Source organism: Zonotrichia leucophrys, chromosome 15 (assembly GCF_028769735.1).
Source record: "Zonotrichia leucophrys gambelii isolate GWCS_2022_RI chromosome 15, RI_Zleu_2.0, whole genome shotgun sequence".
NCBI lineage: Eukaryota > Metazoa > Chordata > Aves > Passeriformes > Passerellidae > Zonotrichia > Zonotrichia leucophrys.
This window is the reverse complement of record NC_088185.1, coordinates 11,575,084-11,590,805: the sequence shown is the minus strand read 5'-3', so window position 1 is coordinate 11,590,805 and position 15,722 is coordinate 11,575,084. Positions and strand designations below refer to the sequence as shown.

At 47.2% G+C, this 15,722-nt stretch overlaps 1 protein-coding gene across 1 annotated transcript; it reads left to right on the top strand.

The window, feature by feature from the left end:
* The first annotated feature begins 3,155 nt into the window (after nucleotides 1–3,155).
* On the top strand, nucleotides 3,156–15,436 carry LOC135454717 (T-box-containing protein TBX6L). Its single transcript, XM_064727091.1, has 9 exons — nucleotides 3,156–3,475; nucleotides 7,457–7,601; nucleotides 8,590–8,692; nucleotides 9,136–9,300; nucleotides 9,601–9,747; nucleotides 10,232–10,302; nucleotides 11,080–11,171; nucleotides 11,477–11,669; nucleotides 12,271–15,436. The coding sequence occupies exons 1-9, from the start codon at nucleotides 3,460–3,462 to the stop codon at nucleotides 12,695–12,697; spliced, it is 1,359 nt and encodes a 452-aa protein (XP_064583161.1). The 5' UTR covers nucleotides 3,156–3,459; the 3' UTR covers nucleotides 12,698–15,436.
* Nucleotides 15,437–15,722: the final 286 nt, after the last annotated feature.

Below are 15,722 nucleotides of genomic sequence, written 5' to 3'. Positions count from 1 at the left end.
TGGGTACTGCCTATGCACCCATGAGCAATAACCCAAGGCAGGTTCTGTAGCCATGACATTTTCTGAAAAATCCTTTCCTTAGGATTTTTCCTCCTGAGAAGCTGAGAGGCCTCAGGAACAAAATGTAAACATTGATTATCTGCTGCTGTGGAATGCAACAGGTGCATCTGTGATTGGTCTCATGTGCTTGTTTCTAATTAATGGCCAATCACAGTCCAGCTGTGCAGACTGTCTCAGTCACAAGCCTTTGTTATCATTCTTTTTCTATTCTTAGCTACTCTTCTGATGAAATCCTTTCTTCTATTCTTTTAGTATAGTTTTAATATAATATATATAATAAAATAATCAATCAAGCCTTCTGAAACATGGAGTCAACATTCTCATCTCTTCCCTCATCCTAAGACCCCTGTGAACACCATCACAAGGTTCTTTTAGAAGATAACTTTTACATTTCAGCTGTCTCCCGGGCAGTAAGTTGGAGCTTGCTCTCAGGGCAGAATGCTCCCCTGGAACTCTGCCTGGGCAGAGGTGGCAGTGCCACTCCTGGCAACGCCTGGCCAAAGGCTGACCCCTTTTCTGTTCTCCAGCAGCCAGCAATGGCAGGATATCACTGTGCTGGAGAGCTTGTGTACAAAGCAGCTCCCTGCAGGGCCCTGCTGAGCACAAAGGGTTAAACCTTCACTGAAGGTGGGAGAAATGCCAGAAAACATTTGCCTTACTACAAAACCCAGAGGGGAATGTTTCTTTCTAATCAGCTTCTCAAAGAGATGCAAAGCAAAAGCTCTTGGCCTGTGCTTTTGTCATCACACATGGCCTCCCTCCTGCCCTAGCTCGTCCCCTCAGCATAGGGCAGAGCCTCTGTTAGAGCTGGGCTCCGAGCAGGGCCCTGTGTGTCACTGACTCACACGTGTCAGATCCACTCTCTCCCATCCCTTTCCATACCCTCGGCCTCCAATTTGCCGGTGAATTGTTAGACCCCAGCACAGTCACCTCTGGCTTCCATCAAACTGCCTGAGGGCTCTCCGTGGATGGACAGATGAGGGTAATGTGCTAAATTCCCCCTTTGCTAGGGATGAATTTCCTGGGGATTGCTCCTATTAGCCACACTTTCCAGCAATAGTAACAAATTCACTTTTAAAACATTTCCAGTGCAACTAGAATGGCTGGGAGAAAGCTGATTGTTAACTAGTCATGGGTAATTAATGGCTCCACCTTCCCCATCAATCAGCTGGGAGAAGCCAAAAGGATTTGAGCACTTGCAGCAAATGTGCTGTTCCCCAGACATGCTGATACACAGTGTGCAAATGAAGTGGCAGCAGGAGACCATCTCCTAGCCTTTGTGGAAGCAGCAGTAAGTCATGATACACATCCCACGCTCCTGTCAGGTGAAGTCTGAAATTCCCAGAGCTGCTGCTGCTGTTGTGCAGTTTCTGACTGTGTGGGATGTTGATTCATCTCGCTGCTAGCTTGAATCTGACCCAATTTTTGTTCTATTTTTCCTTTTCAGATTCTGATTATGGTTGTCTTTTTCCGCTTTCTACAATTAAAATACTAGCATTAGGAAAGCAGGACATGGAGGGGGAGCAGATGCAATGCTGGCTTTCCTTCTGTAGCACAGCAAAAAAACATTTCTGCATCCTATTTTGTTTGTGTCTGGTAGTGGCTGTGCAAGCCCAAGCAGAGATCTGACCTTGATACCATTTCAGCTGACCTTTTCCCTTCTGATTTATTTCTCCCCATATTTAATAAATAACTTCCATTCAAGCCACAAGTTGGCATTTCTCCACCACATGGTATTCCTCTCCTCAATATGCTGAGACTCCACAGCTCTGGATGTCTCCAAATCAGGGAGAAAGGCCTGAGGCTTCTGTGTTAGCCAGTGTAAAAAGAGATGCCAGCAAGGCTGGATGTGGCTCTGCAGAGGTGCCAGGAGCCACCATCTCCTGCTCTAAATCCTCCTCAGGATTCTCCAACCAAATTCTCCAACCCTTTTCTTTAAAACATTCTCCCTTGCCACACTAAGCAATGGCTTTTCTTTCCCTGGCTAGCACTGGGATGCCCAAAATTCAATATACCCCTGAAGAGAGTCAGTCCCTGCTCTGATTAAGATCCTTTGTCCTCTCTGCACGTCCTTGCATTGCCTGCTCCAAAAGGCAGTAAAAACAGAACTGAAGGCTTCATGTTTGGGTGTAGAACTTACTAAACTTACAAAATAAATTCAAAATTTGTTTTGTACGTCAGACTGAAGATGAGATGTCCCAGTAACATCACTGACAAAATAGAAAAAACGTTTATTTTATTTGGAATAAATCTAGACAGTGAAACTGATGCAGCCTTGTAGCAAGTTCTTTGTAATGAACAGAGCTCCTAAATTTGCTGTGCAGGACCCAGCCCTGGCCTATTCAGAATGATATTCTGCTTTTGACCTCCACTTTTTGACCGTGTTGGTCCTGTAAATGTTAGTACAGCCATTTGTGTGTGGGAATGCACAGAACCCCCTTCCTCAGGAGGTGCAGTGCCTGGAGCTTGAGCCTTGATTGCTGTCTCTTAGCACTTGTAAGCACTTATAAGCACAAAAGCTAATGGTCACACTTGCAGAATAAACTAATTAAGGGAAAATGCTCAAGCCCTTCATTTCTGCTCAGCCTTCCCTGGGTAAGAGCAGTGCCTTGAGCAAGGCATAACCTCAGTGCCTGACCCTCCTGGAAAGGGAATGCAGAAATTGGGCAGATGAGTGAAGTTATACCATCGAATGTGTTCGTTGTTATTCACATTCATCAGTGGCTGAAGGGATGTGTTGCTGCAGCATTCCAGTGGGGAGAACAAACTTTGCACAGACTGTTAATCACCCCCTTGGGAAGGAAGGAGCTGGATGCAGTCCTGATTCTGATACCAGAAATCAAGAGTAGAATGATTCTGTGTGCTGAGGATGAGAATCATCACAAACCCATGGAACAGCCAAAGAGAAATTATCCCTGCTTGCTGTTTAAGGGATTTGTTTTTATTTTGTAGCCAAGTCGTGAACTGATGTTTTCAGTCTTGTCTCTATTTGTTTAAAAGTGCGTTAGCAGTAAATCAAGGTGCATTTCCCCTGTAGGGTTTCCTGTATGTCAAAGCCATGTTAATTCTCTTTGATTTTCTTCCCTTAGCCCCAGCCATTGCTGCAGATCCTTCCTCTCTTTGTCCCTTCGGACATCAAAGGCTCGCAAGGGGACAACCCTGGCGGGAAGCTCCTCCCTGCTCATTAGGCTCCATAAAACAGGAACTCACCTTGGCTGGCTGTGCTTGGAGTCCCATCCTCACCCGCTCACTCTTGACACTGGATCTCGGAAGGAAGGGCTTGTGCTTGCCTCAGGAAATCGGACCTGCTTTGGAACTGGACTATTTTGGCTCCCCTTGGAAGAACTCTGGTGGCTCTCTTGGCCCTGCAAGCTCCTCGACGTCACAGTACATGGAAAAATGCAAGCTTTACCAGGTAAGTGAAGGGCTCCTTCCCTTTCTCACTGCACGGGAAGATCCTAGACTCATGGCAGAAAGTGCTCCTGAAGGGCCTTCCAGCATCTTAGAAGACTGCATGGGGCTGGAGAGGATTTAAAAAATGGATTTTTTTCCATAAGCCTAGATGAAAAATTGTGCATTTGAGTGGTTTTTTGAGAGCTTCAAAAGATCTTTTGTAAAGGTTTGGTCACAATTATGCCCAAAATTCCCTTACCCACATCACATCATGCAGTGTGACCCTTCAGTTGAAGGCTGGAGGTGTTTGTGTATTGTCTGCAAAGCACTGGGTTCTTCAGGTTGAAGGCCACAGAAAGTTTGGAAATACTTGTTATATTTTTAATAACACTTCTGATACAAACTCTCTGGCTTGAGGTTTTTTCCCAATTTCCTGTGTCCTTTGAAAGCATGAACCCCAATCAGGCATAGCTGACTCCTTCCAGGTTCATGCCCAACACAGGATTTTTGTGATTTCCTTAGGGTTTCATTGTGTTTTCCTTCAATCCATCTCATAGCATGCTGCTAATCCCTCCTGTGAGGAGCATGATTGGATTGGGCACAAGGACAGAGATGCCTTGGGACACTAAAGGCCAGCCCAGAGGTGCTGTATTTGTCAGTGCAACTGAACCCTGAATTTACTCTGGGGTTTTACTCTACATCAGAACAAAACCCTGGCCCAGTTTATCAGAGGCACATCAGAGGTGACTGTGCACTCTCAGCTTCCTTGTTCTTCCTCTGCAAGATGTTGTCTCATTCATGAGCAAAATGCATGTGCAGTGATTGAGATGATTTCCACCTTTGCTGCTGTTTTGGGTTTTTTCAGTCCCTGCTGTATTGATCTGATTCATACTGATTTCTGCCACTTGAATTTTAAGTTGAAAAACAAAAGAGCAACAATGAAAAAAAAGAGTAGACTGTATTATGGATTTTTCATGTTAAAGATTCCAAATATTGCAGTGTTCACCTCATTTTCTTACTGGGTTGCTTCTGTGTATGACCCCCTACAGCAGAAATGTTCCAGGTGAGGACTGGATGCATCTGAGAGATGAAGCTGGTGCATTTGTAAAACAACATATTTTTGTTATTGCCAAAAAACTCTCTGGGTCTGAGAAATGAGGCTCCCTCCAGAGGGTTGGGGTGTTTCTGCTGGCATTGAGAAGATCAGAGAACATGGGAGGGGTTTTTGTGCTTGTTTGCAAGATGAATTTATTAGAAAGCTTTGTATATTGATGTGTGTTCCTCCCTGGTGGAGGCTGGATAGCTGTGAGTGTTGGGCTTCACTTGGAAGATAACAGCAACAAATGTAATAATAACTGATTTTAGTGTAGCTTTTCCCTTATTGGAGTTTTCCCAGTATTGCAAATCCTATCCTACACATTTTTTGGGAAGGCTGCAACAAATTTTCTGACATTTTAACATTGTCTCAGTGAGGGAAAATTAATTGAGGAACTGCTTTAGGTGAGGGAATTGCACTCCAGCATCTTCTATCCAGAGATCTTCCTCTTTAAACTACTAAATTGTCTCACATTTCTCCTTTCCTTTCTGTCCCCAAGATGACAAAAAGATGTGTATGGCTCATTTTAGATACAGAAACTGTAGCACAAGCTACTCCTATTGATATGAGGACCTTGAAATCAAGCACAGAATAGATTGAAGATCTCTTAATTTTCAGTGCCTTTACCATAGCAGCTGCCTCCCTTTCAACCTCATCTGGACATAAAGAACATGTTTTTGAGCAGACCATGTGTGGTGTTAGCAACACAAGATAATAGGAATATTTTTTAAAAAGTCAAACTAGAACTGCAGGAAAAGGTTTAAATCTCTTTTAGATAATAATGGTTTTAAAGCCAAGTTGCACAGAAGAGGAAACCATAGAAGAACAGCTCACACCAGTTCCACTCAGTGCTTGGACGCTCTGCCCAAACCTCTCCATGCCATAGTTCCAACACTCAGGCATCTCTGTGGGAGGGTGAGTGCCTGAGCCTTGCCATCAGTTACACAGGCACAAACTGGGAGGGAAACAAAAATCCAAACAGAATCCTACAAACAGATCCATCACTGCAGGGCCCTGCTGAAGCAGCTGAGTGGGTCCCTTCCCCAGCTCACACCATCTCCAGTCCTCATGCACACTGACCATGTCCTGCTTTCCAGCCCCAGCCTGTGCACACAAACCTGAACTGCATTTTTTTCAAACCTCAGCTGCAGCATTATTGTCCCTGTCTCCTGCAGCATTGTGCTCCTACAGGTGCATTGTGGACTCATTGTGGTAAAAACCAGATTATAATATCTGCCTTTGATTTTTAATTCAGTGTTGAACTCCTTTCACTTCAGTTCCTCTCGACTTCATTGGAAATCTCCCCTCACTAAAGACTCCTGAGATCTGCCTTCTTGTAGTCTCGTTTAATGGCTTTGGAATTTGCTTAAAGAAATGTTAATTCGCAAATTCATTTGGGGAAGGAGTGAGCATCTGTCTAGCTAATCAAAACCTGTTTGCATTTATTTGTGACTGGATGGCTCCTGTGGGAAATCAGCCCAATTTTATTGTAACTCCTTTTGATACATGTGCTGCGCTGAGCTACCAAATGCATGGTCTCATGGCAGCTTTCATGTCTTTGCAAGAGGATATGGGGGAAGCTTTCGTAAGAAGATGTTAACAGGCTAATCTTGGTGAGCAAACTAGGTGTCACTTCTTGGCCAGTTCATTAATGTTGGATCAAAGCAGAAAAAAGGGTAGAGGATTTTTTTTTAAAGTGCCTAAAGACCTCTACAAACAGACAAAATTGCATTTTAATGTTTTCTACTTCTTAATCCTGAGGGAAGAACCGCTTAGAGTTGTATTGGGTTGTTTTGGGGGAAAGATGTCCCTTTGTGACAAAAGCTAATTTCTCTGAAAATAGTTGTCTGCTTTTTGTGAATACTCTTTTGAAGGCATTACTCAGGAAAGCTGTAACATGGTAAAAATTCCCTTTTTTCTGCTGTGCTCTGAATAAGATCTGATCAGGCTGAGAGGCAGAAAAATCTGCCTTTTAAACAAATAGCTGTGCCTGGCTGCTGATGCAGCAGCCAGAGGGGACAGCCCTGCTGAGCAGGCTGCTCACCCCTCCTCAGGGCAGGTTCCTAAACCCTGCTGGCTCTGAGCTCAGCCCACCAGAGCTGCACCGGGTCACATCCTCACCTAAAATGGAACTGGGCCTTCAGCAGGGCAGCAGCAATCTTGCCTGCCTTACAATATTGCTGAGAGCACTTGCTCAGGGTTTTAAGGAGGTTTTTAGTCCAAGCAGCTGTGCAGAGGTGATTGGTGCCATTGACAGCAGTTCCTCCAGAATGGTTTCCCTTTCCTGTTCCCCAGGCCCACAGTGGGTTCTGTGCCTCAAGAGGCAGAGCAGGCAGATTGCAGCACTGCCATGGGGCGTTACTGAGGAGAACCTTCCACCCCTCTCACAGGCTCCTCAGTGATCCCCAGTTCCAATTCCTGCTCAGAGCAGCCATTCCCTTCTCAGAATATGGTCTGTCACCTCCTTTTCTTGCCTTCACTACATTTAGGGCTCCTGTCTGTCTCATCTTTGTCTTCTGGGGCATTTTTCACCTCTGCTACCACCTACTTGTCATTTTTCCCTATTAAAATCTTTCCAGTCCTTTCAGCTTTCACTGTATTCTCTTGATGAAGTGTTTTGTGTAACCCTGATCATACCAGCACAGTGATTGTGGCTACCTGCCAGTGTGGGTTTTGTAACAGTGGAATTTAGGGTGGGTTGGTACAACACACAGATCTTACAAAAGGACCCACCAGCTAAACCCAAACCTGTTGGGAAAGGCTCCCCACCTCTGAGCCTACTGAGTAACAGAAATCCTTTGAAGAAAAGGAGCAGTTTTGAGGAGGTTTGTAGTGGCACAGACTGCCCAGAGCAGGGTCAGTTCCCCTCCTGTCTGTCTGCAGCCAGTGTCTCTTTTCTCCCTGCAGACGTGAAAGCGCCGTGTGAGGCCCTTCCTTCCCCCAGCCTGGAGCCCTTCCCACAGAGCTCCATCGTGGTCACCCTCGAGGACATGGGGCTCTGGATGAAGTTTCACCAGATAGGAACTGAGATGATCATCACCAAATCTGGCAGGTAAGGGCACAGGACAGCTGACCACACACACCACACCCCTCCAAGCTGTTGGCAAAGTCTCCAGGTGATCATTTTCCGAATGGTGGCCCTTAAACTGCTTTTGTAACCAGTTATGCAGATCCTCCTGATCCTGGCAGAAGAATTGCACTTTCAGGATGTCATAGGAGTCCAAACTGTGAAGTGCAAAGGGTCACCTGTGGGGCTGATGTGCTGAGAAAACTCCTGTACCCTTATCTCACCACTTAACACTGGTGCTTCTCCTATCACTTTGAGGTTGCTCTGGAAGTGCCCTGGGCTCCCTTTGCCTGGGTCACAGGCAGCAGCAGTTGAGCAGTAAATGTTTGGGTTTGAGTCTGTGTTTGCAGACAAAAATATGGCCCAGACTCTTAAAGATCTGTGTGTGCAGACTCCACTGAAGTATAAATGAGTCATGTATCGTGGAGCTTGCAGTGAAAGAAGATGGAATTGTGAAGCTGTAAAGTATTGTGTCAAAGCTGCTGTGAGCTGGAATAATCCCTTTGGGTAGGGAGGTAGCTGTCAAAGCTTTTTTGCAGAGTCAGAAGTTAAAAGTATGGCAGGGAGTAGGGGAACAGAAAGCTGGGTGTGCTCTTAGATGAGAGCACGTCTCCTGCCCACACTCAGGTTTAATCCATCCTCCAGGGCTGTGAGGGCTGCAGCAGGCCAGGAACTACGTACAGCCTCCAAATAGCTCCTTTCAAGTTTCCCACTGCTGTGTTAGAGGAATTGGAAGAACAAAAGCTGAAACAGTGTCAGGCCCTCAGTGCCTGCTGCCCTGTTAATGTCTGTCCCATCCAACCCCACAGGACTAAACAGTCCATCAGTGAGATGGACAAATGGTCAGTGGCTGGCTGGAGGAATACTGCTCACAGGGCTTTGCACAGTAGTGAGTAAATGTGCCATGCTGCTTGATCATTAACAGCCACTCTTCAGAGAAACCATTATTCTCTATTTTTCATTTCTCCCTCAGACGAATGTTTCCTCAATGCAAAATCAAAGTCTCTGGCTTAATCCCGTATGCCAAGTACCTCATGCTGGTAGATTTTGTGCCAATGGATAACTTCAGGTACAAAGTAAGTACTTTAAATAACAGAATTTATGCTGTCCTTTCATCTTTGTTTGAAATAGATTGATCTTTATGCTTCACTTGTCACACTGATAAATAAATTCTCTTTGGACAAAGTTCAGAAGTAATTGATGGATTTTATGTCTCTCTGGAGTTATTTGTCAGGTTTGCTTGGGGAGCAGCTGGAAAGGTAACTAATTTTCATTGTAAGCACCACAGTTTTAATCATGATTAATGTCAGACTTTTCTGGCAGCCATAGGGAGAAAGGGAGAAAAAATGAAGCCTAAACTTGGAGCTGATTTGGTAACATGATCATGGCTCATAAGAGAGAATCTGCTACTTGTGCTTCAGAGGAGTGCACTGAATTGACAGTGAGGCAAACTTGCTGGGCTTTTTCTGTACTGAAAGCATTTTTTTTAAGCTCCAGATTTCTGTCTTTCCCTTCCCAGTGGAATAAAGATCAGTGGGAAGTTGCTGGAAAAGCAGAGCCCCAGCTGCCTTGTCGCACCTATGTCCACCCAGATTCCCCAGCTCCTGGCAGCCACTGGATGAAGGAACCTGTCTCCTTCCAAAAACTGAAGCTCACCAACAACACTCTGGATCAACATGGGCATGTAGGTTGTGCTGTGCTCTCTTGGAATTCATTGCAGACGAACTTTGTGGGAAATTAAGCAGGATTTGTGAGAAATTAGATGATGTAGAAATTAAAACATATCCAGGGGCCCTTTTTTCCTCCCTCAGCCCAGCCCTTGTGCCCCCTTGGCTCCCTGCCAGGGAAGGCATGGGTCTGTGCTGTCAGACACCAATCCCAAGGAGCCCCTGCTTGGAAATGGGTGTCCTGGGAGTCTGGGCAGGGCATGTGCAGTGTGCTGGCAGTGGTGGCACATGGAAACCTTGTCCCTTGTGTGTCCCAGATCATCCTGCACTCCATGCACCGTTACAAGCCGCGCTTCCACATCGTGCAGGCCGACGACCTCTTCAGTGTCCGCTGGAGCATCTTCCAGGTGTTCAGCTTCCCTGAGACTGTCTTCACCTCTGTCACTGCCTACCAGAACGAGCAGGTACGGTGTGCAGGCTCTGCTTTTGGGCATGCTGTCTGTAAAATTCCTCTAGAGGAGGTGGCTCCTTCCTGTCTGCTCATCCTGGGCACCTGTGGTGAACAGTGGGATGAAATAGGCACTTTGTGGTTCCTGTGGAAAACATCTCTGTGATGAGTCATGCACTGTGATGGTCCTGAGTGTCAGTGACACAGAACTCCAAATGCAGTAAAAAGTATGGCTGCAGGTCCAGATACAGATCCTCACCCTGTAAATTTCTGTAGCCAGATGAGTCCCACCCAAATCCCTGCTGACCCTGACAGGGGCACTTCTCTCTGTGGGTCAGTTCCTGATCCATGATGGGAGCTGCTGGGAGAGCTGAGATACTGTGGCAAGGCCATGTCCAAAACCCTCACACAGTTTATCTCTTGTGATAAATATCTTATGATAGAGGTGAAGGTCTTGGAGCAGTCACTGTGATGCTGAGTCTTGTTCTTTTCATTTAAAGATTACAAAGCTCAAGATTGACAACAATCCATTTGCTAAAGGTTTCCGTGAACATGGGAAGAACACTCGGAGGTAAACTGTCTTTTCATTTCACTTTGTTTCTAGCTGGAGCTCACTTGTGAATTTTACCCAAGGTCTTTGAACAAAACTACCAGCCAGCTCTGCTGAGCTGCTGCATTGTGCACACTGCATTTCCCTGTATCTGGGAGTGATGTCCCTCTGTGCAGCCTCTTCTCAAGAGACTTGGGGAGTGGGAGGTGACAATTCCTACAGCAATGTGGGAGGTGTGACAAATTTGAGACCTGCACTCTCTTGCACATTGGAGCTAGACTGGAGTCTGACATGTGAATAGCAGTGATAACAGGAGTCCACAGCAGACCATTTGGTCTCTTGGAGATCAGCTTGATTCTGACATTTGGAGGCTCCCTTGTCTCCTTTTCCTGTGGGTGGAAAAGTGTTTCTTCCAGGGGGAGATTTTGTCTGCAAGAGGGAAAATGGATCCAATGCCAGTGAGATCTTCTGCTTGGTCTGAGGGCAGCCAGTGGATGAGTTTAAAAAAACAGCTTAAATTGCAACCCCAGACTGGCAATAGAGAAGGAAAAAAATGGAGGTTTTTTCCCAAGCAGAAAATGTTACAAAAATATCTGAGATTTTGTTTTGTGTTTTTTTATGCCTGAAAAAAAATCTCCTCAAAAAAAAATTCCTGATGAAAAAAGGCCAAAACTGACTCTTTTTTACTTAAACTTTAAAAATGTTATGGGTTTTCTTTCTTTTCCTATAGCATCCCTGCCTACATATTTAGACAAAAAGCTTACATCCAAGCTACCCCCATGTCTTGTTTCTTTCCAGGGAAGGACGAGCCAAATGCCAGAAGCCCAGTCCAGCCAAGAGCCAGAAGAGGAAGCTGCCTGAGGAAAAGGAGCCTGCTGCTGAGGAACGTGGTAATATTGATCACAACAAACCCAGAGAATGATATTCAGCAAGTTTTTTAAGCTAAATCATTCCTTGCTCCAGCTCGTGGTGCTGCTTGCAGTAGCACAGCCAAGGAGGGCAGGCAGGAGTGACCACCACAGTGTGTGGGCAGAAATGAGCTGGGAGGGGCTATTCCCTCAAGGCAGAAGGACTGCAGGAGGTGGTTGTGTGTTTCCTTTCACCACCCTGCCTGCCAACAGACCATTGTGAGCTTTGCCTCCCTCTTCCCCTTTCTCATTCTTTCCCGTTCTTTCTTTTCCCTGCTTTGAGTCAGATTTTGAGAAGGATGAGAATGTGGATGTGAAGGAAGAGAGTAACCCGGTGGTGGTGAGCAGTGGCTATCCCTTCTGGGGCTCGGAGCAGAACAGCAGCCAGGCCTTCCCTGCAGCCTCACCAGTGCCTGCTGAGCAGAGGGAGCCTCTGGCCAGGGAGCAGCAGGTGCCAACACCATCCTACCACACATACCGGTGAGTGCTGCCTCCTGCTCCAAAGCCACACTTCAACTGATGGGAGTCCTCTTCTTCTGCTGGGCATTCCCTCAGAAAAACAGCCAGCTGGGAATAGGGGGAGGATGCCTTTTTGTTGGAGAGCACATGTGGCTGAGAGATGGTTGACTAGCATGGACATAGGTCCAAGGATAGCCTTTTTCTTCTAGTTCAAACCCACTGGTTCTGGGCATGCTCATGTTTTTGTAATGTTCTTATTTCCCTGTCCCCAAATGCTCTCCCAGCCAGCTCTGAGTACTACAGAGCTTGCCTGTCCTTTGGAGGAAGTGCTGGAGGAGTTACAAGACTCCATTTTCCTTCCTCATTGCAAAATTGGGTATGAGTGAGCCCAGACTAGAACTTCGCCTGAACTAAGTTACTCTGGACTCACCTTCTCTGGCATTTCATTTTTCTATGAGTGTGACAGTGAGGCCTGGGCTAAATTCCACAGTAACAGTAAGATGAAGCAGTAGGCAAGGGGAAGAGCTTGCCCTGCTTTTCCCCAGAGGATATTTGTGGGTTTTCTGTGGTTTTCCACTCTGGTAGGTCTGACTTGCTCTTCTCTATGCCCTTGCCCCTTCAGGTTCCACGAAGCTGGGGACAGCCAGCAGCTTCCCAGCCGTGACACCGCCACCCTGAACGATTTCCGCGCACGGTGCCACGCCTTGGATCTGGCCATGGTGCCCGAGCACGACTCCAAACAGCTCCCAGAGGGCTTCACCAACCTGCCCCCACTGCCCCCACCTCTGCCTCCTCCCCAGGACTACACAGGAGTGGTGAACATGGCTCTGGACTCTGTGGGGAAAGCCGGGCCCCGCGCGCCCATGTACGGTCCCTATGGCACCGAGCAGGGCCTGGGGCAGTGGGTGGTGCCTTCCCACGGCCAGTACAGGGCAATGAGCTACTCGGCCTTCTCCACGGAGTACAACACACAGGGAACTCCAGGACATGCCCACGGCACCATGGCAGAGTGGAGCCAGTACCCTCTGTTCCCCTACGCCTGCTGGTGAATGGGGAGGACCCTTCCCAGTGAAAAGACTGAAAGAAAATTGTAAATGAGATTGAATTTACTGTTGGACTTGTGAAGCTTTGCCTACACTAGGCCGAGGTATTGCTGCAAGCAGTAGAGTGGGACACCTTCACTTCCTTGTGTCCTTGCACAACAACCCTCACCATATTTCACAAGCAGTGGTTGAACTGGTGGCTGCCCCAGCCATGTCACTGTGGATCAGGCTCAATGTGTTGTGCAGTGGTTTTTTCCCAGCAGGAGCAGGAAACCACAGGTCTGCAAGAACAGAATTTAAATAGCTGCTGAACTCATAGTCAGTGTTGGCACCTTGTATTTGGCAGCTTCCAACATCCCTTCCTCCTGGGACCTGGTGCAAGGAGATAGGGGCAGAGGACTTCCAGTAAGCCATCCACGTGGCCAGAAAGCTGTAGAAAATATTGCAAAGGCAAGCAAAGCAAGCAATCCTGGTGAACTCTGAGCAGCTTCCTCAGTCAGTGTAGTCAAAGTAAAGCTAGAGTCTTGCCTTTCTTCCAGCAGCAGGTGAGAGTAAAATGCACAGCAAGGTGTGTCTGGAGCCCAGCAGGCAGAGTTTGCAGAGTCTGCAGGCAGGGGAGAGTTTGTTCCATGTAGGAGACGTAGCAGCAAGGCTGTGTGTGGCGTCTTCCTGTGCCCATGCCCATCCCTCCTCTGCCAGCCCTAGATCTGAGGTCAGTGAAATGTTCTTCATTCTGTGGATGTGGAGGGACGTGGTTCATGGAATGTGGGGGGCTCCTCTGGGGCTTTCCAAGGTTGTCAGAAGCAGGGCCATGAACAGCAGTGCTCTCTGTCACTCCAGACTCTTCCTTTGGAGGGAAAGGAGATTTTCTACTGTGAACTTACTCCTTCTCCTGCTCCCTGCCACCCTTGGAGAATATAATTTATAGCTGTGCTTCCTGCCCTGCTCTGTGAGTGTGTGAAGTTATCTCACCTGTCTGGGAGTCTGCAGGGATCTGTCCATGTTTAGTTATCAGAGTGGTTCCACCTCCCTCCTCTGTGGTCCCATCCTGGGCAGGAGCAGCCTGTGCACTGCCAGGCAAGCAGGCATTCTTTTCATCTTCCTTTTAGAAGGGGGAGGCCTCCTTGTTTGCCCACGTGCAGATGGCACTGGGGACTTGGTGACACAGACTCATTGCTTCTCAGGGAGGATAGACATGCTCCTAGGTGTTATTTAGGGAATGTTTTCATGTCACACTAATAGCTGCTGTGTGGCACTGAGGTGTGTCATTTAGCCTGTGTGCCAGATGGTTTTCTGTGTGAGAGTGAGTGTGTGTAGCAAGATGTTGTCTCTGAGCAGACCTGTGCAGTTTGTGCCTCAGGACCCCTGTGCAGGGACGCTGGGAAAGGCTGTGCACCCGGTTTTTGGGGCACCAGCTCCTCAGTTTGCATCTGCATAGCATAGGGATGTTGAGCCATGTTGTTATTGTTAAAATTGCTGTGAAAAGCAGCCCTGTAAATTTGTGGGCTCAGCTACAATGACTGTTTTCTTATTTAAATTGTATATTGCAAACTGCTTTTGTACCACAATTATGATATGTACAGAGCAGCTGAGTACTTCCCCTGGGCTTCCCAGGGTTTGAGGATGTGCAGCATTGAAATAAAGGTCAGACTTTGCCACAGTACATGTACATAATGCCCTGTGAGCCTCCCCTCTGATGGCACCCTGGCCAGTAGTGATTTGTACCTGCTGTGCATGACACACATGTGGATGTGAGCAACTCACTTAAAAAGAAATCTGGCTGGGGAAACAAAATGTGGAGCAGGCCTTTGTTAATGCCCAAATATCATGATTTCCTGCTGTCCAAATGCCAGCTGTGTGAAGGCAGGTCAGCTGTAAAAGGCTGTCTCTGGCCATTAGTAGTTAATTTTGCTACCACTGTCCTTCACATCTTGGAAATGAGAGGAGCAGAATGGCTGGGGAGGTGGGTGAGTGCCTTGGGCACCATGTGCAGGGACCCGAGGGGGTATTTTGTGCATGGGATCGCTGCCAGCAGCATGCCCACAAGAGAGACAGAGGGAGAATGCATCCCCCACAGGCTACCTGGCTGGATCTGTTGCTTTATCTTTGTAGCTGGGATGTGTTTCCCTGTCACGGAGCGCTAATGAGGATGAAAAGCTGCAGCGAGCATGAGTAACTGAGGCCAGCTGGGCAGCACTGGGGAATTCCTGTGAAAATCCGAGTGCAATGCCGTTTCTTTCAAACCTTTGCAATAGCAGCGCAGGTGCTGCTGCCCCCTGGGCATGTCGGTAGAGCTGGTTTGGCAGACGGGGTAAAAGACTCGGCTTTGTGCCTAGGACGAGCCATCAATTACTCATCGGCCTTCTGTTGCTACAGGACTGCTCGCCCTTCTCCGGTGAATCATCCGGCGTGCAGAAGTACCTATCCTTTCTCTCTGATTAGAGACTGTGCTCGGCTCGTTCGGGAAGCCTTGGGAGATTTTGCCTGTAGGTGTGCTCTGGACTCTGCTCCCGCCCCCTCGCTCTGCAGCTCCCACTGCCTTGTTTTCCTAAGCTGTGGCATTTCAAGCCTGTATGAGCTCGATTGAAATGCTGGTTTTGCACGCATGTGAGATAATGTAATGCCTCTGACAGCTTCAATAAAAGGAAATGAGACATGTGGAAGTCAGGCCATTAAGACTAATAAAATAAACTCAAAAGTGTAGGTTTTGTGCATCTTTCTCAAGCGCAACGTGCTGTGCTTTAGTCATGTTACCTGGGGCCAGTTTGTACATGCATGACACGCTGTTGATTTCAGCATTCATTGTTCTCCACAGTGTGTTCAGTGAGCCTCAGGTTATCTGCTCACACTGCTAGATGTGAGTCAGGCTCTTGCACCACTTCTTTGCAGCAAATTGTTTATTTTCTCTGTGTTTTCTGCTCCACTCCTGCAGAGAAGTTACATAAGGAGGAGGGCAAATGGACTATAAATGGGATCTAGGTAACTTTCCTATGGGAAAATCAAAATCTTGATTTATTTTGGTTTCTCCTAC

Coding starts and splice junctions, on each gene's coding strand:
- LOC135454717 (XM_064727091.1), top strand. Junction 8,693..9,135: donor TGGATAACTTCAGGTACAAA/GTAAGTACTTTA, acceptor TTCCCTTCCCAG/TGGAATAAAGATCAGTGGGA. Junction 11,172..11,476: donor GCCTGCTGCTGAGGAACGTG/GTAATATTGATC, acceptor GCTTTGAGTCAG/ATTTTGAGAAGGATGAGAAT.